General features: G+C 45.1%; 2 protein-coding genes across 5 annotated transcripts; one reads left to right on the top strand and one right to left on the bottom strand.

Moving 5' to 3' along the window:
• Positions 1–1,016: 1,016 nt before the first annotated feature.
• RhoGAP15B (RhoGAP_ARAP and RA_ARAPs domain-containing protein RhoGAP15B) lies at positions 1,017–14,035 on the top strand. Its single transcript, XM_046609523.2, has 10 exons — positions 1,017–4,550; positions 6,558–6,747; positions 7,124–7,247; positions 7,832–8,071; positions 8,515–8,727; positions 9,873–10,294; positions 10,351–10,590; positions 11,185–11,387; positions 11,869–11,910; positions 12,030–14,035. The coding sequence occupies exons 1-10, from the start codon at positions 2,611–2,613 to the stop codon at positions 12,166–12,168; spliced, it is 3,753 nt and encodes a 1,250-aa protein (XP_046465479.1). The 5' UTR covers positions 1,017–2,610; the 3' UTR covers positions 12,169–14,035.
• On the bottom strand, positions 12,622–24,907 carry LOC124210979 (uncharacterized). Of its 4 annotated transcripts, none has more exons than XM_046609525.2 (7): positions 24,756–24,907; positions 20,609–21,085; positions 19,804–19,969; positions 19,290–19,499; positions 15,144–15,313; positions 14,977–15,072; positions 12,622–14,502 (listed from the first exon to the last, which is right to left on the bottom strand). In XM_046609525.2, the coding sequence occupies exons 2-7, from the start codon at positions 20,744–20,746 to the stop codon at positions 14,095–14,097; spliced, it is 1,188 nt and encodes a 395-aa protein (XP_046465481.1). In that variant the 5' UTR covers positions 20,747–21,085; positions 24,756–24,907; the 3' UTR covers positions 12,622–14,094. The 4 variants fall into 4 exon arrangements, with proteins under 4 accessions (XP_046465481.1, XP_046465483.1, XP_046465480.1 ...); XM_046609527.1 differs by lacking the exon at positions 24,756–24,907 and adding an exon at positions 24,361–24,383; XM_046609524.2 differs by lacking the exon at positions 24,756–24,907 and adding an exon at positions 23,715–24,061.
• Positions 24,908–27,403: the final 2,496 nt, after the last annotated feature.

Raw genomic sequence — 27,403 nt, 5'->3', positions numbered from 1 at the left:
CCGCAGAACAACGATAGCTTACTGCGAATAACGGACCAAGGATAACTGTCGTGCTAAATTTGACCGAAAAATTCTCGACGTACGAATACGTGTGTACAATATTTACGTGCAAGCGAAAGTCGCGCGCTAGAAGAATGGAAAATTAGGTTGACTGCTACAAGTAACCGTACATATTCACCTGCAGTGAGAAACTTTTTATCGCCCACCCTACGAAAAGGTGATTCGAATAATGCGTGGAACTCTGAACAAGCATGAAAATATTATCTCGAATAGAGCATCAGGAGAAAAGAGAATATATGTATAAAGTAAATTGGAAGCGCAGCGGGTTTAATTGCTGATAAATTAAAGGGTTGTACCCTAACTAATCAGTCAACTAATGCCGCGAGTAAACGCCGCAGCAAGAACAATGGTTCGCAGTGCAAACGTCACACTGGGATAAAATTGATTAAGGCGTAGTACATAACGACGAGAAAGGATTCCGACATGCCGCTGCGGCAGCTGCGAGCAGAGACGGCTGTCCAAAGATCTTCGCCGTGGTTCGTCCTTCCAGAAATCTCGGTTTCCATCACGTCCCCGACCCTGATCAAGCTCCTTGACCATCAGAGAGGATCGATCAGGATCGAAGGCTGGAAGATCCGGACCTTTCACCTCGGCTCGCCAGCCCAACTATTGTTTTCACTTTGTTTGTTTTAAACAACAACCATGTCCCAAGTACACTCCGCATGTTTTCCTCTTTGGTTGTCGTCTAGTCTCTTGAATGGAACCTTCGCACTTTACTCCCACCCGGGATTCTTGCAGGAGCGGAACAGTCCAACTCCTGCGGACATATGGAATCCGAGTCGGTAAACGACACCCGGTACACGATGGGTGATCGGGCAGAGTCGACAACCTTGCGACTCGAGCGACCCTGGGCCTGTGGGTCTGCGGTTGAGCGATGACGATGCTTGCCGATTACAGTGCGTTGGTACTCGTGCCCGAGAGCGGCGTCGTTTGGTTCGGGCGGATTCGGCTCGCGTCGTTTTTCTTTTCTCCATGCAACGAGGAGATCGCTGCACTGGCACCAGTGACAAAAGCCCCACCGAAGGCGGCGCTTCGAGGCCGAATCGTCTCTACCGAGCTCCAGGTCCGGTATTCGAGGGAACGAAGTTGACATCGGCAAGCGACTGCTCGGTGGTTTCCTTCGACGTAGTCGCGGTGTTGACGAAATCGTGATCGGATTACAGCGAAACGAGTGCTCGCAAGAGGCGGTAAGGACGTCCAGCCCTCGCGCAATCTTATCTGTCAAACCGTGAAACCCTACCCGTAATAAAATCAGCGCTGTCTACGCGAGTGAAACGCACTTTGGAAACCCGTTTCGTTCAAAGAGGAAATCTGTCCTGGTAGGTACAAAATCTGAACCCGGACACAGCGTCGCGTCTTCAAGGGACCCCCATCTTTGCGGTTTGTCGTTGCTCTTGACCCGCGGAGAAAGAAACCGAGATTCTTACCATCCGACGTAGGAAATAACAGCCTCACAAAGTGTCCATGACTCGGATGTCGGGTTCCCCGAATTTAACCCATGCACTGGAGTTAATGAATCACCGTTCAACGGTGGTCTCAATTGCCACATAGCTGAGCGAGCATGTCCAGTGTCAGGTTCGCCAGTGTCACGTGAAGATTAACGTACCCAGCGGAACGGATCGTCTCTGAAAGCCATAGCAGCCGACAACCGGTGTAGGTACGCACAATCGTCATAAGACAGGAGAAGATTCAGAGCGCGACTTGGAATCAGCTGAGTCGGGTGACTCGTGTGGTTATAAATGAGTATTCCTACGTACACGCGTGCAACAGCCTGTATATTTAGATATTTGTACCAGTGTTGATACGTGCAGATTCAAGAGTCGATGTGATCTACACGCACGTCACACACACGCATGGACATCTGCTTTTACGTCTGGTTGGCTAAACGAACGTGTGCAAGCAAGCATTTTATCACCGCTGTGGAGTAGTGACTCATTCCCTCACTCACTCATCGCCTGTACATGTGTCTTTCTCCTTCTATTTTTTTCCACTCTCTCACTCTCTCGGTGGAATAGGTAACGTCGGAACGATAATGTTCCAGCTATAAATATAAAACGATCCGTCGTTCATCGCCGCGAAACACTACCGAGTCTGTTACGCCATAATTGGTATCACCATTGATCAATCTTTGGACTCCGAGATAAGAGAAACCTTGCGAACTTTAGAGAGGTGTCGCTGTGTCCAATTTCGTGTGAAATAAAAATCACACGAGCATCAGCGACTGTTCGTTCCGATGTAACATTGACTGGAACCGACTTCGAAGGAACCTTTAAATGAATTATCCACAATTTGTAATACGAACCACGTAATAACAGCGCGAAGAGGCTTGAGATGCGATGTGCGCAGATGATTTAAAAGTAGCTCATGCCTATGCAAACAAGCGGGCAACACCTAATTATCGTCGGTTCAAACACCGTGTGGACACTGCGCTTAGAGGATCATGGATTTTCGCACGCCAGGTTAGAGGATCGAGGAGCGATTGAATCGGGAGCCTTGAACGATCACACGAGAGACCGAAGAACGTTCTGCGACCGCCAAGTTCAACAGTGAATGAGTAAAATGGAGGCAAAACCAGTGCCGAAACCTCGCTCGACCTTGATCGCCGAGGGCAAGGGCACACGACCTGTGCCGGTACCGGCGCCTAGAAATCTGCACTCCACCACCGTGCGATCAACGCCGAGGTCAACGAGCTCAAGCGAGTCGAGTACCTCGGAGAAAAGCGATGAGGGCACGAAGTCCTGCACGACTCCTGAGGGCAGGAGCTCGGGGCCCGAGTTCTTCCGAACCCTGGGCAACTCGTCGAGGAATTTCAAGGACGAGATATCGGAGAAGATGACGTCGAAGAGCAAGGCGGTGATATCGAGCACTCGGAACGCTAGCCTGCGACTCGAGAAATCGGTTAAGAATTTGCTGACGCGGCGCCTGGCCTCGCTGAACAACGAAGACGGACTCGGTGGCGACGTCCCCGACGATATCGTCGACGCTACGAACCGGAAGCTCAAAGACACGATCGGCGCACGTCAAGATCGATGCGTCTCCATGCCGACCGACGACATTTTCAACGGTATATCATTCTACAGTCCGCTCGGGACGACCCTGAAGAGCGTGCGCAACGTCGAGGACTTGTCGACGGTCCGGTACAGCCCACCACCGCCGATTTACCCGCCCCCGCCGCTTCCGGAAGAGTCGATCTACGACGAGCTCCAGTCGGTAACTTCCGGGCACAGCAGTAGGTACGATACTCTCAGTTCAACCGTCTCGGCAGTTCGAGACCTCGACCTCAGCGACTCCTTCGACCTTCTCAGCTTCGCTCGAAGCCACGGAAGCGACTCTGACCTCAGCATGAACAACGGTGAGTCGAATTTAACCGAGAAAATCACTATCGACGGACCCAAACGACTGTCCAGGTCCGATTCCTGGACCTTTTACGACGCAACGCCGAGCGCCAAGCCCGGCGTTGACCTGGAGGCGATGTCGAGCCTCGACGAAGGCGTCAACGAACCTCCGATACAGGAACCAGTTCTGAACAACCCGCGAGCGAGCACGGTCTCGATACCGAATTCCATGTACGAGAACTGGCTGCCTCGGAAGCTGGACTCCGACCAAATCGTGGTCGAGTCCGGGCGGGAGACGAGCAAGTCGCTGCTCTTCGAGTTTGACCCTCTCGCTCGGGCCGACGAGAGCGTCTACAGCAACTACGAGAACAACGATCTGATGCTGCTGGAGGCTCTCCTCGCCACCAGCGAGTCGCCGAGCAGCGCCGGGAGCCTCGCCGACCTCCAGGAGCAGGAGGAAGACGCGGAGGACGAAGCCTACCACGAGGTCATCCAGCCCAAGGACGAGGGAGTCGATAATGCCGAAGCGACTGGACCGCCGCCAGAGCCCCCAAGGCGGTACGACTCCCTACCGAAGAACGATTACGACGAGGTCGAGATGATCGAAGTGCCGAACAAGAATCCAGCCCTGCTGCCAAAGCTCTCTCAGCTGCGTAAGAAGCAGCCGGCGGTGCCGCCGAGGAAACCTTCGATAAAAATTCACGTACAGAGGGAAGCCATCGGAGTTACAGAGGTCGCGACGTGTCCCGAAGAGGTGCCACCACCGAGTCCCCAGGTCGCGGAGGAGAACAGGACCTCGATGATGAGGAAATTGCAGAGGAAACTGAGGCACGACTCGGTCGCCAGCATCAGGCCAAACGTGATGAGCTTCGTGCGGGGCAGTAAGCTGCTATCCCGGAACCGCGACGTCCCGAAGGAACCCGCGATCGGGGGCAGGCTGGAGCGTCCACCGTACACGGGACACAAGTCGACGCCGCAAAGGGGGATCGTCTACAGACCCGGTGTCGGTATCGAGAGGGCGAAGGACTTGGTGCCCCGGGCCGCCGTGCTTCAGGATAACAAGTTGTCCTTCTACACCGACAAGAGCATGACCACCCTGAAGGAGAGCGTCCTCCTCGAGACGATTCACAGCGTGCATCTGCTCCAGGATGTCAAGTAAGTCAAGTACCGTCTCTATGAACGACTCGTCGGCGTCAATCAGAAGACCGACGCTTGTTCGCTCTATCGTCACAATTAGTTCCTCCATGTCCCTTCCTTCGTTGGGGGGAACCCTAATTCGACGGGTCCCCACGCTGGCCGTGGGAGAGCAAAGAAATTTTCACGCGATTCGTTGCTCTATTCGTTGTACGGAATTGATAGGGTTATGCCTGGTCAGGAGGACGAAAAAACGCGATTTTTCAAGGATTTTTCACGAAGAGAGATTTCAGTTTACTTATATCAAGACTTACATACGTATTGAGGCAGCATTGAACTTTATTCTGATATTTTTTATTTGTAACAATAATGATTTTTAAAGCTGCTAAAGCCGATCTACGTGGACGACTCTAAAAAAAGGCGTCTTGCGGTGAGCGATATATCTCTGGACTGGATCGTCCGAAATGAAAAATCAATAAAGATTTTGTTGATATATGGTAGGAGAAAAAAACCTTCGCTCAAGGACTGAAAAATATATTCATAAAGCTTGTGTAAAAATTTGAGACTGATGAGCTTAGCCGTTTCCGAGAAATCTGGCGCATCGACTTTGAAAAGATAGTTTTGAGAAAACCGCGTTCAAAGTTTCACAAACAATATCAAACACCGGGGCGTCTTTGAAAATGTGCGCGTAACTTCAAGAATATTTGACGGATCGACATGAAATTTTCTGTGCATATACTTGAATGTATGTACATTACGAAAATGAAATTTAAAAAATCAAGTCTTGTCAAATCCTGACTAGGTATAATATAAACTAGAAGTCTCCAAACGGAAGTACCAAGTCGTGAGGTTTCCTCGCTGCGGTTTAACCTCAGAATAGTACACTAATTTTTTTACCACCTAACTATACACCGGGGTACAAATGTACCCCACGCACCCCACCCCAAACGATGGTACCATTTAAAAAATTTTGAAAATTCGAAAAGTGTGTCATAATTTGACCTGAACCCGGCTTAATTCCGAACGATCCCGCTGCTTTGGCGGAAGATTTGAAATCACTGTGGGGAACATACGTACCGGAGAGTACCATGTTAGAGTTAATATCCCGACGATGTAACTTGTGTCAACGCGTTCAACCAATTGTAATAAGGTTCTGAAATGCACAGCGATGAAACCGATTCCCGGAACCGTTTAAAAGCTGTAAATATTCAGTTTGTCGTATCGAGCACTTGGCAACGGATAGATAAAACGGTTGAAATGATTGCGAATTAAGAGCATCCAGCCGAGAAGCGGAGCACTCTTTTTCTCGCATGGAGATTAATTTCTTGCATCAGGAGCGTTTCAGGCGAACTCGACCTACGCTTGACCTTATCTGTTTGAATTCAGTCCTCAATTTTTTTCCGAATTTCACTGGGCCACAAAAAGACTGTGAATTTTCTTCAGAATGTCTAGATCGGACGGTTTCGAGTTGTGATGTTTTTTTTTTTTTTTTTTTTTTTAAACGCCCATTTTAAGGAATTAACATTTTTCAAGTAAACGTAGCACAAAAACTTGAGGTCTGCAAATAAATTTCATTAAAATAAAATACCGGTAAATTCTAACCTTCGAAAATAATCTGAAATGTTACATATTTAAGTTTTACCAGAGTATTCACCAAGTTCATACAACTTTCCACATAGTTTTCAAATTTCGAACCAAACCGAGTATTTTATTCTAATGAAATTTTATACTCAGATCTCAAGTTTTACGATTTAAAAAATCTAAAAAAAACTCCGAGTATTCTTGTGGTCCAATAAAATTCAGAAAAAAGTCATCAGTCATTATATTCAAAGAGTTCGTTCGAATTTCTCGACGAAATCGGTACGGGAAAAGTGCAGGTTCGTAAATAGGTGTATCATCGAGGAGTTTCGCCGCAGCAGAGTCGACAAGAAATTTGAAAGTAACAAATCAGTTTCACCGTTACGCAAAAAATGCATCGACCGCGAATGAAATTGAAAGTACGCGGGGGTTTCGCCTGAATTTTTTCAGGACAGTCGACGGGGAAGCTGTTCACTGCGTGGCGATCAGCGGGGATGGTAGGCCTGGCGTCCACGTGTTCTACGTCAAGGGTGTAACGGAACGAAGAATTTGGGCCCAACGTATTCTGGAGGCTCTGACGCCAGTCTTTCCCGTTAGATACAGTTCCGAACTAGCGCGGGTGGGCTGGGCCTATGTCAAGGTAAGCCTCTCTCTTTCTCCCTTCCCTCTTTGCATCTCTCTCTCTCTCTCTCTCACTCTCACGCGAAGCGTCGGTAACGAAATTCGAAACGTCTTTAAAAGCAAGAAACCCTGTGCGAAATCTGAGAACTCGGAGTAACAATAATACTCGCGCAGGTAGGTACATACCTACGTACGGAGCGATCACTTTTCAAGGAAATCTACTTTCTATGAGCGATCGCGCGAGATGCAGAGAATCTCCCAGCCGCAGATTCGAGCTTCCCAAACCCGTGAATATTAGCAATTGGTTATCACCTGCACATCCAGGATTAACGTAAATGCAGTAAACAAGTCGTTCGAATCCACGATCCAAAATTGAAAGTCAAACTTCTTCGCAGGAAGGCGTTACCGGAACGTGGTTTCCTGCTTGGCTGCTGTTGCAACGGAGAAGCCTCTTCTACACGCGGTCAATGGATCCCGTTATCTTTGAACATCTGGACCTGCGGAAAGCCCGTTGCATAGGTAACGCTTTCTTTACATACGAGGGTCGAAGAGCGATGTCCGACTCGATTGTGAGTCTTCGTAGATTTCGTCTCGTCTCTCGCGCGAACTCTGGAACGAGATAAAAAAAACTTCGCTCTCACGAACGGACCAAGCGCCGGTTTGTTGCCAAGCGAAGTTCAACGCCGCATGGCATCAGACAGGACAAAAAGTAATAGTCACGGCCGAAGAACTCCGTTCAAATCGCCGTTACTTAGACAAATCGCGAAACTAGATCCAATGAAAATTGACGAATAACCGAGCAGATATGCTGTAAGCGTTTCCGTCAATTTGACAGGGCTCACAGCTCTGCTGTAAGCTTAAATCCGACGGTAGACGAACGAGATAAAGAAAGAGCGTTTGAACAGTACAATCAATCGCCCGGAGTCGATGAACTCACGATTATCACTACACGGACAGAAAAATACTTTCCCACAGACCTAGAACTAATCGAATTTACAAGAAACTGAATTCGACGGTGCAAATGTCACCGATAACGAATCGTCACCTCCTTACAATATCAAGGCATTGAACCCCTTCCACTTTTTATCCTTTTACCTCGACAGTCCTCAGAGAACACGAGGGACCGATCCCTGGGGGCGGAAGCGTTCCGGTCGTGGTTGTCGATGCCGGAGGAAAAAGTGCCCTACATATTGCAGCGCCGGGTTCGAGAGAAGGTCCTGCATGGAAGCACGCCCTCTACCAAGCGGCGACAAGCTGCGGTCCTGACATTGAGCAGCAGCAGCTGACGCAGGACAACGTGCCGGTCATCCTGGAGAAGTGTATAAATTTCATTTACACCCACGGTGAGCAGTTGGCATCGATAAATTATCTGGAAGTGAAATCAGACCGACACCGCGCGGTGTTTAACCGACACATGACAATCCCCAATTTGGCCTGTATAACCTGTACAGGTAGATGAATGTAGGTAACTTCCCGTGCACTGTCGTGACGTAATTCGTCATTGGTTTCCCGGAAGCATCCGACCACTCTCTGACTCAGTGCATGGAACACAACTAGACTAACAAAGGTTGCCCCACTCGCCTCTTTCACGCCTCGCTCTTTCCAGCTGCAGGACCGATGAAGGTTTAATGCAAACGTTGATTGGAGTCTATGTGGGGCGACCAAAACCCGCTCGTTCTACGCTTAGATTAACGGGCCTCGAGCTTGCTACTGGAATCAGATTTTTCCTACTCCAAGAGTGCAGCCATGCAGGTTGTGTCTGATCTCGATGTATTCTGGTCCGCAGGTATCATGTCCGAGGGCATTTATCGGCGCAGTGGATCCAGTACCGCTGTTGCCCGCCTCTTGGAAGCATTCCGCAAAGATGCGTGGGTGACGCAAATCACGAAGGTTGACTACTCGGAGCACGACGTTGCGACGGTGCTCAGACGATTCCTGAGAGATCTACCTGAGCCCCTTTTGCCCGCCGCCAGTCACGATTCTCTTTGCCGAATCGTGGGTGAGTACAGAATCGACATTGTTGTTACAATGAGGTAGAGTTTCTAGACCCCTGATTGTGAGACTGCGTTCGACACAAGTAGCGGAAAATTTTACCCTCGTCAGTCTCATCGTAAGAGAATTCTCACCTCTCAGTAGACGATACGACTCTGACGTGTATAACACAATGTTCACCTAGCGTACCGCGAAAACCAGGCGTGGAAATGGTGTCAATTATTTATTCTTACACCCAGGCATAGCTAACTTTCTCGCATCATTGCTAGTGAAATATTATATTTTTGTTGCTATATCTTTGCGATGCCAGCTTTTAGCGACGTGCAATGCAGAATCTCTCAACTATGTGAAATTGAACCAAGCACCGTAAAAGAATATTGCAAAGGAAGAAAAAAATTACCTAAAGATGCTAATGCCCCGGTGAAAATATAGTTCCGACTTCCGGTACACTAATACGATGAGTCCTCGCGGCAACAGTAGGTTGAATGTCGTTAAATTATAATCAACTAAGTACGCTGAGCCTGTTCGTGTAGGTATTCCATTATTCGTAAAACACGACAATGAGCATTCTGTCCCAATTGGCCTTCGACCGTTGGGAGAAAGAGCGTTCCGTTTCCCATAGTCAGTTTTAAATTTCTCATATAGACGTATACCAAGGGGCGACATTCTCAATGTTTGGTGAATCATCCAGAGGCTAAAAGAAAAAGTAAAAGGTCAATGCAAGTAAAAATGATCGGTTAACGAACTGTCCGTCTGAAACAACGAGAGGGACGCCCACGGCAGTGACCTGGGCCCGTTCGTTCAGTTCTACGCAGCGGCATGGCGTCCATAACAGCTGAGTTGAACGTTCCTTTGACGTGTAATAACTGCGCAGCGAATTAAAACCGGCGGCATTAGCATGCATTAGGAAAGCGCAGCGCAGTAGACCAGCGCGGCGAGGGGAACCCGATAACAATTCAATAAACGCTTCCTGCAATTACCACCAATTGCTTTTTATTTTATTATACGCACATATACTTGGACCGATTACTACGCTCCGGATCAAATTAGTATGCATTGTGGATTTCATCGTCTTCGAACGCCATATTGACATTACTCGACACACTCAGGGTACGGAACTGATCGTTATTCTTTCCAACCACTGCCATGCAGACATGAAAAACACGGATGAGCGGGTGGCGAACTACAGAAGCAAGCTCGAGAGGTTGAGCACCGTGGCGGGGGCGACGCTCCGCAGGATACTGGCCCATCTTCACTGCCTGAGCCAGCAGAGCGCGAGGAACCGAATGACCGTTACGAACCTGTCAGCAGTGTGGGGCCCCACGTTGATGCACGCCGGAGAGACTAAGAGCGACGATTGGAACCGGTCCGAGACGAGAGTGGTCGGGGACCTGATCGAGCTCTACCCGAAGCTCTATCAACTCTCCGCGGCGGACTTGGCCAGGGAGGCGAAGATCCTGGAGGTTCTGGAGCGGCACCACGTGTCCAACAATCGTCCAAGGGCGGCGCCCTCGGGGGACCTCAAGATCTGGATCTACGTGATCGCGAGGGACGGGGAATGCGTCAACGTCACGGTACGTCCAGAGTTCAACGGTCACGTTTCACCCTAATCATGCTCCGACCGTTGCAGCTTGGCCCCCACAAAACCGCGTTCGACGTGTGCAGAGAACTGGCGGACAAGACGGGCCATCAACCCCACGAGTTGTGCCTCGAGGAGTCGGCCCTTGGTGGTGACCTCGAACGTCCCCTGCATCACAACGAGAGCGTGTTGGAGACCGTCGCAAGGTGGGGGTACTGGGACGTCGAGGACAGAAAGGACAACGTCCTGGTACTCAAGAGAGACAGAGTCTACAAAGACATTGTTCCCTTGGTTGGTATATCGTCCGCTTCGATACGAAGCACAGTCATTCCATTTCATTCCATTTCATTCGTTACTCTCGGTGCCTTAAGAACAAGGAAAATCTCTGCGCGTCGGTTCATCTTTCATTGGGGTCAATTTAGCTGATCGCCGCATACAACGGCTCCAGTTTGAGCCGGTGCGCTAGAATACCTCCGGGGCAGAAGACTTTCTATTGTAAGGGATCGAAAGTGGGCGAAATTCAAGTTGCACCGGTGATTCTGCTCGCATGTTGCCGGATGTCTTTCTATCAAATTACTAGCGGGGTCAGCTAGTAACAACTGCATCGCAGCAGCAACAAAACCCGAGACACGCGGGCACCGTGAGTCATAATTCATGTATAATACATATCGGAATCGGGCGACCAAAACAGGATGTCGACCAATTAGGTTCCGTTGGTCGCAAGACTGTGTACGCTTATCTGTTTACACCGTGACACCGCACACACTCGCACATACGCGAGTGTTACATCAGTCATCGGGCCGTGTGCGCGTTGCGGACTGCCAGATAGCCGGACTGGAAGCTGATTGCGTTTTTTCCTCATATCGATTGTTTGTGGCGTTGCAGGTGAACCCACCAATGACGATATCCGGAGAGCTCAAATTTGCTGATAACAAGACTAAGAATTTCAAGAACTACTTGTTCGAGTTCAGCCAAGCCAAGCTCTGCTGCTACAAGGACAAAATGTGCGCGACGAAACTCCACGAGTGGAGAATCGAGGACATCGTTTGGTACCTGGGTCACGAATCGAAGCGCAATCCGCAGATGGGGTAAGCGGAGTAACATGTCAGATTAAGGATGTATTGGCTATACATTCTCAACCAAAAGTGAGTCTCGTCGACAATGTTGAATACTTTGTGACAAGATAAGAATCGAAAAAAATTCGACCGCAATAAAGATGATACGAACATTAAATTTGAATAATAATAATGCCCAGAAGTTGGCAATAAATTGCTTAACAACTTTTCACGGAATGTGTTTTTTCGTTATGTGAAATGAATTCGTTGGTTTTTCTGAATACATACGAATTTTTTTAAAATCTCATTATTTTCAAAATTTCCGTTCTCTTCAATATTATCGATGAGACTCAATTTTGGTTGACAATGTATAGCCAGTAGATTCTTGAGTTCTGATGCGACCCGGACAAGTCACATACTTGAATATCGTTTACTGTCGAGAACAGGTCACAAAACTGGAGAGCAATTTTTATAGAATAACTTAAAATTTTGCTTTATTTCTCTCTTTACCCAGGTGGTCCATCACGTTTATCGTGAAGAACGGAAAGCCCAACAGGTAAGACATCATTTGACACTCAACATATTTCAAGTACCTAATTATTGTAATAGTACCGAAATGATTTGTAGAATAAAGCACGCTCAAAAAAAAAACCTGAAGTCCTGTATTATTTCCAGGTGCAAGGAGACTCCCTTCTTCGGTTACACCCTTGCTGGAGCGTTGAAGGGCGAAGAGTACCGTTGGTTGGCAGCAATGTTGTTCGGGGAGTACCAGCTGAACCTTCGCCCATCCGCGGTTAACCTGATGGACCCTTGAATTAGTTCCTTCAAGATATTCCTCGTCGTAGGTATATAATCAAGGTTCGCTTACTGCCTTAACTTCAATCCAAGAGCTTCCTCAGTGCCTTACAAATCTTGCCCTTGCAGCGATTATAATGGAACCAATTAAAATTACAGTTAACCTTCAATTATTATCATTACGATCGTGAAATTGACTGACATGTTATGAACGCGATTAGTTTCATAACGCCTTGTGGGAAACTTACATATTCCGTATTCCTTTTATATTTAAATTTGTACATAGTCATTTTTATATACGTGATTTGCGAAGAAATCGTTCAATGTTTTGAACCTCCTCGTATATGTAGCTTGACGAATGATTTTGTTACCCGCAGGCTACAATATTTTTAATGTATTTTTAATTACGTTCACATGTTTTTAAATTTAGATGTATATTTGACATATTTAATGGTAAGGAAAATCCATTGCATTTAAAGATTGTTGAAATTTTTTATCGGTTAGTTTTGTTTTCTCTTTTCTTTTTATCGCTAGTAGATCGGTGCTATACGTATAACGGTACAATAGTCCTTCTTTACATACCTATAGTACACTGTAATGGTAATGAATAAATCTGATGGAAAGTGTTAATTGTTCGATTTAACACCAAAGAAAAACGTTACATCGTTGCGGAGTGGCCAGCAGAGCGGCCAGTATTTTAAAAAAGATATTTGAATTACTGATGAGTGAGTAAGAAAAAAAAAAGATTTCAAATAACGTATAAATAAGTAATCATATAAATAAAGATAAGGAAACGACTGAGGAAAAGAAAATGTTGACTTTCTGTTCTTCCCAGTGTGTTTTCTTGTTTTAATGTATACGAAGAAAAAAAGTAGATAAATAAACTATTGTTGTCAATTCTGTTCGATTAATTTTTATAAATATGAAGAATAAAATATTGCTTTATACTGTACTATATGTATAAAATATGTAATTATGAGTCTAACGTAGTTATGAAAAAAAAACATTACTAGTATACGAATACTTATATCGCCGAGTATCGACATTTTTTTTGTCTCTTTTAAATAATAAAGTATTTTCTAAATATAATTACGTTAAACATATTATTGAGCTGCCATTTAATCTTACGCATTCAACGAAGCGTTACAATAACTACCCTTTTGCATACACACACCTAAAATATAAACGTGTACGAATTATTTATATAGATATACCGGGCACGTAACTAACTGCAGAGATTCGAAGTGATAAACAGAATTCAAAAATAAGAATTTAGAATAACGACCAAAACAACAAAATTTCCTTAGCTTTGTTCAAGAGATATTACTTGTGGAAACCAGTCTAATACCTATAATGAGCATTTATGAAAACACCTCAATCTAGTTGAAACTTCAAAACTATACCTAACAGTTACACATGTAATTAGGTACACACTACCACAGGATAAAAATAGAATATAATTACCACATAATACCATTAACTTTGAAAATAATTCATAACAGTATTTGGTCCATCAGTATAAGGTATAATGCGTGGAGTAGTTTAGCCCCTCCCCCCCTTCAAGAAAGATAGAATAACTCTAGCTTTAACGGCAGAATCAATTTAAATCATTTAAAAATCGATTCGCAACGAGCGTATTGTTTTAAAACTGGTTAAATAATCTTAAGATATGAGGTATGACGTTCGTTTTACAAAATCATGTTACATCAAGTTAATTTTATCCCACCCCGTATAGAAAAAAAATAACTTATAAATACATGACCGTATATCCTGGAAAATGCAACTACGGTATAAGCATAGAGTCAATGTGCGAGCCATAACGACCAAAGTCCGTCTTCTCTTTTTCACATCTTTCTCTTTCATACGTCGCGAAGAGTAAAATTGCGTCAGAGACATGAAAAATAGTCGATGAATCAAATAAAATTCACGCACTGGTTTCTCTCAATCATCGTCCGTTCAAATTCGGATTGTAAATGGGCCTGTTAAGGATGCGGCCTGGCGCAGGGCCGGTTCTGACCTGGGTGTACTTGTTCCTGTTGTCCCTGGAATCCGTCGTGCTCCAATGAAGGTAGCAGTACCACCCAGCGATAATGGCGCCGAGGCCGTTGCAAGTCGCCGAGAATATCAAAAGTATCGCCAGGATGCTCTCGACCTCTGGACAGCTGAGGTCGACGTACCGAAGAATCGGTTCAGGAACGACGGTGAAATCGCCTCGGGGACGACACGAGCAAGTTTCATTCAGGTCGCGAGGGGTGCAATCGGTACGGGCCAAACGGGCGAGATGCATGGAGGAAGACACGCAGGCGACGATACCCGCCAGAGTTGCGAGTCCTGACAAGAAGACGCTGAGGACCTGAAATCGGTGAGAAGAGGATGAATTTCCTCTGGACGAGAAGTATACTCATTACTCAGGTATGGAACAATCTGTGCGCCACTCAATAAGGGGTTATACCTAGTCAGGATTTTTCAAGACTCGGTTTTCGTTTTTAAAATTCATTTTCGTAATGTACATACATTCAAGTACATGCACAGAAAATTTCATGTCACTCCGACAAGTATTCTCGAAGTTACGCGCACATTTGCAAAGACGCCCCGGAGTGTTTGAAAGTGCTTGTGAAAGTTTGAACACATTTTTCTCAAAAAAAAAAAATCATTATTCTTACAAATAAAAAGCATCAGAATCAAGTTCAATGCCACCCCAATATGGATATAAATTTTTATATTAACAAATTGAAATGTCTCTTCTTGAAAAATCCTTGAAAAACCGCTTTTGTCGGCCTCCTGACTAGGTATAACCCCTTAACACGGAGCGTCAATTTCATTTCACCTTCGCCGAAGATATGCAAAATCCGTGACTCGAGCCGGTATACTCGTTTCTGAAGCAGCACAGCAGAAGAGATCCGAAGCATCCGGAGAGCAGGAGCTGTGGTTGACACATAGACGGATATTTATTACTCGCTCGGTTCACTGGATGCAGCAGACATTCATACTCACGGGGATTCCACTCCAGTAGGGGATATCGGTTATCGGCAGGTTTGGCGCCCACACCAGAAACCAAAGCGCCAACGACGTGACTGCCATACCAAGGATCAATTGAACTGCGGCCAGACACCTGGCGAGCACCCGGTGCACCAGCAGCGTTGGCTGGGAGGATTTCCGTGGAGCTGTTGATGAGGAGGCTAGGGTTAATGGAATTCACGACTTCGTCGTTTTACGAAGGGCGGTAAAACCGCGCAGATCAACTTGGAGGTGCAGTCATCAAGTTTCCAAAACATACTCCAACCGTATATTTCACCACACGATGTGTACGTGACCTTTCGCATCTTAAGATTAGCCAGCGATATCACTTCATATTATTTACGCATTACTTCTGAAACGCGAATTGAGAATCACGTCTCCGGGTCAAGGATGCCAGATTATGAAGTATTTAACAAACACGTGATATACCCCGCTTTTATATCAGTCCCTTTCTCGGGAGTTTCTAATTTAATTCAACACTGTGAAATCATGAAATGCCTCGCGATCAGGCCTCGCGGTCTTTGAAAAGGCAGCGACAGCCAGAGAATCTGGTCGATCCGTCCTTGCCTTGTACGGATAGTAGGACCCAGTTTCTCGCTGCAACTCCTCGGCAGTCCAGCGACTTACTCGGTTTACAAATACGGGTACGACGTAACGTGCATTAGCCGTCAGGTTAATTGTACACACCGCGCTGCTGTCCACCCGCAGGCTGTGTTAACCACACGGCGGCGACGATGTAAAATTTACGCTTCGGTTGTGGATATAATACCTGCGGGAAGTTTTGTAGGTAGGTAAGTTACAGAGTATACCTGCACACTCTATCAAGAGGGGTGAAAATTTGAAGGAGTTCCATTGTCCTCAAACAATGGAAATTTCCGCCCAAGGAGGAGAGCAAACGACACGACTACGCACGAGCAAAGCTCGCACGAAAACAGTTTCTTCAAATAATACCTTCCATGACGCGGTACACCCGCTGATCAGGTCAGGTGCCGTTTCCTATGATGGGGTCTCAACGCTACGAGTGATGAAAACGAGGTCTAATCATCGCCGCAGGATTCCACTATCACCTTATTGTTCCTTTTGCGTGCCTAGTGTCGATTAATATCGGATACAACAATACAATGCGGATCAGGAAAATTCAGGAGGACAATCTCTATTGTGTCTAATCGTGAAGAGACTGATCTATGGTCTACAGGTTAAACAATCGTGGTCGCTTTCGATGATCAATACTTAAGATCCACTATTGCCAAAGCGCTGTAGACTCTAATCTTCCGTGACTGATCGCCAAAGAGTATCTGTAGCACAAGTCCAGAAACGAAAGAACCTTTTCACTCGGACAATACACAGGAAAAAATTGTTAAAAATACGTTTGAAAAAACGGAAGCCTGATTCGTTCCCTTAGCTCTTTGGGAGGTGCTGGAGAGACTGATGACACGGAAATTGAAATGGAAAGCAAGTGTGCTACGGTGCCAGTTAAGGCGGTGCTTAAAATATATACCTAACATGCATTCAGAAGCAGCAACTACAAACACATGCAAGCAGAAGCACGTGTTCTGTGCCAGTCCATTTTTCTCGACGTATCTAGATCCGTACTCACGATTTTTTAAAGAGTTTAGAACGGATACCAAGATGTATAATTATCTCCATCAGTCCTTCTGAATTATCGTCCCGCATGTCTGACACCGCGGACTAATAAATCCTCCTCGTGTGTTTTTCCATACATATCGTGCGTATATTAAAATTGATTCAACGTACATTATCGGTTTCATTATCATCAAGAAACTCGTCGGCTAACAATTTCTTAAAAGTATAATGTGCTAGGTGCATGGAACGTCGGTTTTAGTTGGAGAAAGTTGTCGCTTTTGATCAGCTAGTCAACACGCAATGGCTAATTATACCGACGTAAACATTCGACGACGACCTAATTAGTGCGCAAGGCTTTGTCAACACCGTTTGCGCACGCGCCAAGCGAGTAACGAATAGTTAATAAACGATTACACCCGTACCCTTCGAGGCTAATGACGCCTTGGCGAGGAGTTGAAGTGACGAATAAAGTTCATTTCGGTATTAACAACCACGTGTCGTAGGATACTCGTAAAAGTAAAATATAAGGGCATTAGCTCTGACTGCGTATCTATCAGATTTTTCAAGTAATTTCATCAAAGGTACAACAGATGTGGCAAAGCATCGAGCTGACAAAGAATACAGACGTAGAAGAAAAGTGCTCAGTCACACCTGGCTGGGTTACACGATCAGTCTTTGAAAATTGGAGCAAGCTGTGCGAACCGAACTGGGGAGTACAACGATTTGTCGTCTCGTTTCGTTTCACATCGATTCCCTAATTGCTCGACTGGCTTCGGTTCCCGAACGTAATTAGTCGCTCGGTTAGTGCCTATGCTGCATTCTATTGGTCATTCACCGTAAACTAATTGCAGTACGCAAACAGCAATGTCGAGGATGAACAATTTACACGGTTTGCTGTACACAAAATATTACATTTTTTGTCACCAAAGCGAGATGAATAACAAAGAATCGACATGGAAATTCTCCGTTTCTCCGCTTTTCTCTACTATAATAGAAAGTCAAACCCAGATAGCACACTGTTGGCTGTTAGTTGACTTAATACCGACAGAAATTCTCAGTCAATCATTTCAAGTCAACTGGGAATAGGCATATTATGAGCCTATCGTTGAGTGTACACTGAGTAAGAGTGCGCGAGTGTCTTTTGAAATGTCATGGTAAAAGCAACATCCGCCGTCAACTATTATTAGGTTTTCCGTCGGCTGTGAGCACTCAAGACAAAAAGGCAATAATTTGCAAGTTGGCTAATTACGTGGACTAATAGTCAACTTTCGACAAGTATGAGATAGCGATCAGTCCGTCTAACTGCCATCAAACGTTGACGTTCATTCGGCACATGACTGCGCTCGCATAAACAATCATTTGTCCGAGAAACATCAAAAACTTTTCACTTGACTCTCCAGTGGTAACTGGAATAAAGTGACACCGGGTTATCCGGTCGAATCGCCTTACACTTGGTATTTCAGAAGACATTCGAGAACACGAAGTATACCACATTCCAACTTTAATTCGTTTTTCGACGATTTATAGCCACTAAAAAGTAGTCTATCTTTTGCCAACAATAGATTGGCCAGAACGTCGTCCTTTTTTAGTCGAATAATGGTCAGCCTCTGGGTAAGTCTGCTACCTGGGAAAGCAATACGATTCGAGTCGTCGGTTTCTTCTACCTGATTCAGGTTAGTCTGGCCCACGACACACGCAGAGGCATGTAACTGGCACTTTTCCTTCGATCCGAGGAATGCGCGGTATACGTCGCTTATTGTTTTCGACGAGTGTTATTGCATTCTCTGGGTTGTTGTTTCCAGCTAATCGTACGTGTGTGCCCCAACTCATCATCGTGCATATATTCCAAGTGTTTGTCTTCCTCCGTTCGTTGTACAAAATCACTTGCAAGGATCGCCTGGGGTTTGACTCTAATTAATGCCTGATGGTAAAACAACGTGATGCATCCGCAATCGGGCGCACACGATGACTAATTACTCGTAGCTGAGAGAATACGGATCGCGATACCACAAAAGTCCCGATATCCTGTTATCCTTCCCAGAAGGACGCTACGTCATAAGCAAATATCCGCTGCAAACAATAAGCGCTTGACTCATTGTGCAGACCTAAGTCCGAGAACTGCTTTGTCGCACGTCACGACCGTCGGACCTAATTCGTTCCCTTCAAGTGAAAACCCTATCCGACCTTCGAGATTTTCCGATTATTTCGAAAAGCGAAAACTGCACACTCCGGCGATCCCGACCCTGGTGAAAATTTCTACTATTACGAATTTTTAAAGAAATTTTAACATTCCGTATTATTTCTTTCAAAATTGTAAATATGCATAGTTTTTCGTAAAGAATTATGAATTTTCGTGAAAGATTTTAGTACCTTGTAGATTTTTTACTGAAAATCTACAAGTTTTTATGAGAAACTATGGAGATAATTTACAATTTTGTAGAAAAAATTGTTTCCGTACGAAATGTCTCAAATTTGCTAAAAATTCGTAGTAGAAAATCGTAGAATTCACTTTCACCATGGGAAGGTCGGTGCACTCACCGTTTCCGGTCCTGTTCATCACGATCATCCGGCTGTGCCTGAGGGAGTTCCGGGTGGGTGTGTGTCGGCCAGCGATCTGCGAGGTGGTCAGGTTTACCGGAACTGTCGTCGACAGGCAGGTCGCCATAGAAGGCGCACGCCCGAGCTGAGGGTCCCCCTTTTCCTTTTCGAGGCGGAAGATCTTCCCGATATGCCCGGTCGACACGGCACCTGCGTAGTGATCGAGATTTGCGATTCATGTGTATTTAGCTGTACCTACAGTTACGAGGACCCTGACGATGAGTCCCGGACGGGGCTTTACTACGTTAACGTAACGAAATATTGAAACTAAAATCATTGCTCTGAAAATTTAGAACGACTTTAAAGGAGTTTAATTTACAAAATCTGAACGCACTTTGCTTTTTAAACAATCGACTACCCGATTTGAGACGATTCTGCTGTTGCGAAATAATGATTTTTCCTAATAATCAATCGTTACGTCAACGCTACGAAATTCACTCTCATTTTATATTACCGATCACTTTTGGGCTCTGGATCCTTGTCACATTTCCGGCACTGACCGCGCTGCTCACTCGACTGTTCCGCGACATCGGCAATAACGACCCGTCGTCTCGTACAACCTGATTCAAATTCCCCGCGCTGACGGCCGACGAAACGCACGGCGGCATCACAGGTACGTCCTGTAAATCGAGAAACGATTTTCATTTTAACGAGGTGTTTGGGTATTCGTAAGCGTGTATCGTTTTAGCCTGTGACGTGTTTTATTTTTGATGTTGTGTACACGAATTGCTCGATATAGAAAGTCGAAAACAACGCTCGGCTAGTCTCTAAATTCGTTGTTATTGTTTTCGGCGCGAAACTCGACCGACACTCTCGACGTCTTTAATGAAATTAATAATTCTCAAAGCACAATTTCTGTTTTTAAAATATTTTCTCCAAACATGAAACACGTTCCGAAGTTTCAGGCTCGAACAAACATGCTTCGTCTTGCTTTCGTTCTCCCTGTTTCTCGATAACTTCAACTCTGGAAACCAGGATGACAGTCACAGTTTCAACAGGTTTTTTCAAACCCAAAAGAAAATAAGAAATAAAAATAACCAGCGAATCTGCGTATCAAAAACACTTTCAAAAACACGTTGTGAACTTTTGTTTCAATTGCGAATAAAAAATGATATTTTTTTTACAAGCTTACATCGTATCTTCCCGTTTCGACCGCCCTCCTTTGCTTTTAAATCGTTACATCGGAAGTGGCCCGAATTTCAAAATTTACGAGTCAACTCGACACAACCGAGCGCAATTGCGAAGTATTCAATCCTCACCTTGAAATTGTCGTAGAAACTGACTGGTCGACTGCGCGGGACAAACTGACCCCCGTCTCCGTTAACGGAGTCGACGACATCCCCCGTCGGCAGCGAAGCACCCCGAAGGGGCTGCTGCGCACGCATATCCGATGTCATTCCGTGCTGTAGCCGGCGTCGAGCGCTTCAAGCTTCCTGCTTCCAGTGCAGTTCAGGGGCTATTTTTATTTTCGGAAGGCGTCGCGTCGAGGAGTTGGCCGATGATGCCTCGCGGTTAACAAGTAACCAGCCCCGTTACTTATTCCGAAAAGCTGATAGAACCCGGCTAAAGACCATTGAAATTTCCGGTACTACCCGGTTTGTACCGGTGCGGAATCTTCGCCTGTAGCTGCATCTTCGTCCTCTTCGTCATCTTTCTTTCCTGCCCCTGATCCCCATTATCTGCATCCACCCCTTCGCCGCTCGTTATCTTCGACTTGAGATTGCTGCGAAGTTGCACTGTTGGAAATAATCGGTGTTAAGGTGTAACACCGTTGTGAAAACATTAAAAAATGCACAATTGTTTTTTTTGGGGGGCAGGGGGGGTGGGATGGAAGAAACGATAATGAGATAAGAATGTTTCAGGAAGTTGTTGGGCATGTATCTAAGTATAATAAAACAAATTAATGTCGACAAATTTAAAAAAATTGACTACACTGAAGCCATTCTCGCGAGACATGCGGCATGCAGTGTAACTGATGCAAATTCAAATTTGGAAAAAAAATCACTCGATCGATATATTAATAGCTATAGAAACGCGTATGGAATTTTCGATAAGTTAATTTGAACATTATTTATCAACAAATAAGTGACCTTCTTTGGTCTCAAATTGAACATTTTCATTCAAATATTCACCAATTACCTAAAAATAAATATTTTAAAAATCCCCCACGCATTTATCTAGCTATAGTCGTGTAGATTGAGCAGTTCTTTTTCTAGATTCAAATTTGCACCAGTTACAGAGTAGCCATTTTTAAACGTTTGTTGATAGTAATTTTTTGTACTATACTCAAATATATGCCTAATAACTCCCTTAAATATTATTATCAGACTACCTTTTCTTCCAGCAAAAAAAAAAGTGATCAAGAAAGTGCTTTTCTTTTGTTTTTACACTGGCGTTACCCCTTAATGGTCGATTTTTGATTCTAAATGATTTTTCCATCTCTCAAGATAACTCGCAGGGACATTTTCATTGATATAATATAAATTTGTGGCGCGCGTTGCATCCGCTGTGCTTCCGAGAGATGGATTGGATCGGAATGACGAACGGCACCGGGACGAGTGATGGATGCTGGCAATTATAAACGGAAGCTTTCTCGTATATTGCTGCTTTCCTACCAAACAAAGCGAACCAGCCGACAGTCAGGTTGATCCATGTTCGTAGGTGCGACACACGCCTCGAATAGTCGCAGCCAGCATCGACGGTGACGTATCTAAAAGCCACGTGCCCGGGCCACGTGCGCGAACAATCCGTCACCCGGAATCCCAGAAATACTTTACAGGGAGTGAAGCGCGAGCTGAATATCGCTCTCCCTCAGCTGCTGTCTGCTTCCATTTTCGAGGAAGAGACGGAGACCGATAATCTCGACGGTTTTTCACCGCGATTATCGCCGTATATACTGTATCCGCGTTTTCTCATCGTGTGGGACGAGGAGGACCACGCGTTGCGCACTTAGCCGCTGTTGGATTCTCCGACCTTAATTGGGAAACGAGCTACATCCAGCGCCAACGCGAAACGCTTCCGGACACTTAGCGCTGCACGGAGAGGTCAAAAATCTGCGCATTCAAACATTGCTGTGTGGAGCCTGAGGAGAACAGCGATTGCACAAACTTACAGATCTGTACGTATATTTTGCATTTATTGGTCTTAACGTGACACTGTTCAAACTTCACTCTCAATTTAACGTGGCTCGGTGTTGCCTAAAGATGAATGTAAAACTGTTGCAATTAACTCTATCAAGAAAATTCAGAACAACGCTAAATTCGAGTACGTATATTCGCAGTGTTTATATGTATAACAGGTCAGGATGTATAGTTATACATATAGTCCGTAAAGTGTACACGTAAAAGTAAATAAAAAATATCACAATGATTGGTAGCTACGTCTAAATATTTTCTTACCCCTTCCCGGTTTTACAACAATTTTTTTTTCAACATTTGTCACAAATTTTTTGAATAAAACCTTTGAAACAAAAGATAAAAAACGAGGGACCCTAATATATACGTGATATACGTATACGTATGTACGTCTACTTCGGTAGGTATAATGGGAATTGGCAGATTGTCAACGAAACGGTCTTTTCGAATAAATTCGGAAAATCGCACATGACGCTGTACAAGTCGCATGCTATCCCTGATTTCTAAACGTCATTTTCTGCGAGTCCGGTTTTTTCTTTTAAATTTCCTCCAATTATAACATAGACGTAAGGTTATGAAAGAAGTGATAAATATAAACCCGTTCCGCGTGACAGACGCATCTACTGTAACCAAACACCGTTTGTTCAAAGAGTTATTTTCTCTTTCCGTCTTTCACCTTCTTTTATTCATTTATTTCGAACCAAGAGGCGTTTATCCTTTATTCATTCTATTTCTAAAAGTAAATAGTACGTATTGTCTACACTTACATCATACGTTGTATACACACACACACACTACACGATGCAAAATACTTGTCTGGTATAATAGCTAGTACGGTTCAGAATATTGTCACTTACACATCTATATGTCTAGGTCCGTATGTATATGCATATATTTATTTCCGTACACTCGTTTAAACCTGGGTATGCTATACCCACGTTCATTACGTCGCCGGCTGCATTCCGATTCAACGCAGCACGCGCTCCGAAACGCGCCTCGCTTTTTCATCCGTACACATTGGCTTCTATATATACTTACATAGGCATATCCGTGCACCTATATAGGTACGTACGTATAAATGCACACGTCACAAAAGTCTGACGAATCGCATGCGGTAACGCGGTATATAATAAAAACCTAGATTTCCATTCATATGAGTGAAAACAAAAACCTGTGACAATAATCCCATACCGTGTATATAATCTCACAATGCGTGTACAATAATTTATACCTATAATTTTTTCTCCACGGAATCAATGATCGAAAACCCGTCAAGCAACGCACTGTGCATCAAGTGCAGTATCAAACGTTGTTTGTACACTTGGTCGAAATTATTTTTGGTGTATAATTAGCTGTGAACACTCTGACCGTGCGTGATACCGCAGTTTTAATTAAAATTCACGATAGAAAATTTGGAGAAAGAGCTCTGTGACACTTTGAAATGAAAAGTTGAAACTGAAAGTTGATTGCTCGACGGGACGCGAGCCGTTAAAATTCGTCGCGGCTTCGAAGGCGCTCCGACGACTGAACGTTCCGCGGTTGCCGGTAACTACGGAGGACTGAGGACCGAGGAAAGAGTAGAGAGGAAAGAGGACGGAGGGCCGAGGAAAGAGGAGCGAGCTAACGGGCCCCTCCAAACGCCTTCCAACTACCACAATGTCGTGTCCCGTACACCCACACGAGTTACACAAACATGCCCCGCATCGCTGATGAAGGAAATTGTGAAGAATCGCGTCGACCGAAGAAATACTTCAACGGTATTTTGTTCACTCGAATTTTTCCGCCGATTGGTAAGAAATGGCGCCTGGGTGAATATGTTAGTCATTGAAACCTCGCTGCCGGGTTCATTAGGTACAACAGCGCCATCTGGGTCTCACCTCGCGTTTTTCGATCCAATTTTCGGACCTTTCCCGACTGGATACTTCAATTTTCATGGGTAAACCACGCTCTCGGCGACTGATAGAGAAAATTTACTCATTCAGTTTTATCGAAAAATGGAATTACTCGATTTTTGAACTGGTATTCCAGGTCCCGCGAGCCAAGTTTTGGAATTACACTTGAAGATAATTTGCTCCAAGTGCAAAGGATCGTTGAAATTCCGTGGCTTTCGAGAATGTATGTGAATTTTTTATCGCTCAACATTTCGGACTATAAACGGATGTTTCAGGGTATTCTCGAAATGTCATTTGAATACAACCGTTAAGACGAAACTATCACCTGAACAATGTTCTTACGCAAGCATACGAGGCGTATAAATTATCTCGAACATCACCTGTCTGGCTATATGCTCAACTCGGCACACACTCTGCGCACGCCTACACCTACGCAGGTACACAAACGTCGGGAATACAGCACTCGGCGAGCGCCATTCACGTACAGTCGGTGCCCAACGCACAGCGCCCACCGGAGGCTACTGGACAGTTCTCAGCCGACTGGTCCACCTTGAGCAGTCTCACCTTCCATTCTTTAATATCTTATTTGTGTCTCAATCTAGGCGAGAATCAAGTGGCTCTGAATCGTCACGGAAGAGCAATCGCTGCCACACTAGGCGTTCATTCATCGAACAGCCGCTCCGTGTGGCCCATTACGATTCGCTTCGGACAATTTTTTTTCTCTCTCCTTCTTTTTTCTTCTCGAACAGCCGACTTGAGTCACCCTGAGCAGCTAGGATAACCTTTCTCCGCACCGCGAATCGCGTAGGTTTCTCAACACATCGATTTACAGAAATCATGTTCAGGTTTTCGCTCCGTCATTTATGCTCACAGCTTCGCGCCCATCTCGCAAGGCAGATGTGGATTTGTAATGCGTCAGACCTCGTGAAAGCGTGAATACAAGTGCACCTATCTCTTGGTCTCTGCACCGCGCGCGTGTCCCTGCATTTTAATCGAACTCATTTAAAAGTCGATCCCCCTCCCCGCCTATGTCCACGGGGCAATAAACGCTTAGCGCTGCGCTTGTGAATAAAGCTGAGAACCGGGAACCCACGCTTTTCGATCCTTGTCAGCGCCGCATACGCGGCATACCTACACGCTGAGAACTTCTACGGGAGGCCCTCCAAAACGAAGAGATAATGACGAGATGCAGAAACTATGCGTCCTCTATCCCTCCCTCCGCGTGTCGGTATTCAAAATCGCCCTAGTTTGACTCAACCCTCTGATCCTGCCTGTCGTTTTCTGGTGGCGAACAGATCGTTCTGCGTCAGGTCCCATCGAAATATCTCATTTTTCGGATTTTCGATGGGGTTCGACTAGTCTTGAAAAAAATCTCACAATTACCCCTCAGACGGTAAGGAATTCCTCAAGATGGGCCCGCTTCTCTACCGCTTCTGACTGCAGCCTCTCTGCGGTTGAAAAGTCGCAGTCTGGCGCCGAGTTTCAAACGCGCGATTACGGCTGAGTAGCTCTCAAAGCTTCCCGGAGTTATGGAGGGCTTGAAAAGCTGCTTGGGAAGGGGATTCCTCGAGGCGTGATAGCTAGGGGATAACGCGTCCATTTTTTCATCATCTCTTTCCTTCTATTTTCAAGCGCAAATCATAAACTGCACGCATATGCAGCTTGCCAGCACTTTGGCATATCGGGGAAGAAAACCCACTGCAACTGTGCCATAAATATTTGGTAACGCAACGCGGACATAACTCATGATCAATGCACACCTTTTTATGGCCGCTAAAACAATCACACTCGGAAAGTGTGTAATATATCTGGACGAATATAATTAGTGATGAAGAAATGAGAATTGCAATTTATGCAAATGTAAACTCGTTAAGAAATTTGAATACCTCGATCATTACCTGCATCATGGCGAGCTGATTTATGACACACTCCTATATATTATGCTATGCACAAATGTGTTTGAACTTGTGCGTAACTTCGTCATTTCATGGTCGAACGAATTATCTCTGCTTGCTTGCGATAGAGAGCCCTTGGCACGGCCCTGTAATCTAGCATGCCGCACTCGGAACGGACTGCATGTTTATATTCCCATCACGACAACACGAGCACTTGAGATATCAAGCTGCAGGGATCTTTTGTTAGGTACATAGTGAGAAGAATTGGGGGAGAAGAATAACGAAAGAACGTAAGAAAGAAATAGTGAAACAAAAGAATGCACGCCAAGTCGCACGCGTAACAAACTAACAACGAAATTCTATACACACATATAAGCTCTGCGTTACGTAACCTGAGAGAAAAAACGTATCTTTGACTTACACAAAGCGAAATCCGAGCGCTGCAGTAACTGGTATGTTTATGAAAACGTGTGCAGCATGGTAGGTACTGCGCAGTGCATGCGCGGTCACCTTTCAATATGCTGTATTACTGTCATTATCATTTATTGTTGTATGCATAATACACGAATGTACGGATACGTTACAACAACCTTATACCGTATAGTTGGTTCTCCTGTATTCTTGAGAAAGAGCATGCCTAGAAAACACTGTCATTATCATACGTACGACACGTAATCGCGTCACCGTAATTATCCGAAGATTTCCACATTCGGGGAACATGAAATTAATTTATGCCACGAAAAACCCAAATTTCATGGTGCATTGGAGTGTTGTAATGGTCTTAAGCTCCGAAGATACAGTAAATAGTTGAAATTCTTCCATGGTGAACACATTTCTTCTAATGAAGACTAGGCCGATAATCTAACGGCAATCACATACATACTTGCGAGTTTCTGGCGAGCCGTGCAATAAATCGTAAATGCAAACGGACATTCGTGAAAAGGATATAATGCATTCTTACAAGGCAAGAACATGGGACAATGAGATAGGTGAAAGGAAAAGAACCGGTAAAGCGTTAGGATTGGTAGCGTGGCGGTTGACGATCCTTTTCGAGGTGAGCTCACTGAATGTTGTGACTCGATTTTGAATGAATCTATCTCATTTGATATTACTTTCCCTAATTTTAAACAGCA

This window comes from Neodiprion pinetum, chromosome 2 (assembly GCF_021155775.2).
Source record: "Neodiprion pinetum isolate iyNeoPine1 chromosome 2, iyNeoPine1.2, whole genome shotgun sequence".
Classification (NCBI taxonomy): Eukaryota; Metazoa; Arthropoda; class Insecta; order Hymenoptera; family Diprionidae; genus Neodiprion; species Neodiprion pinetum.
This window is presented reverse-complemented; position numbering and strand designations above follow the sequence as displayed.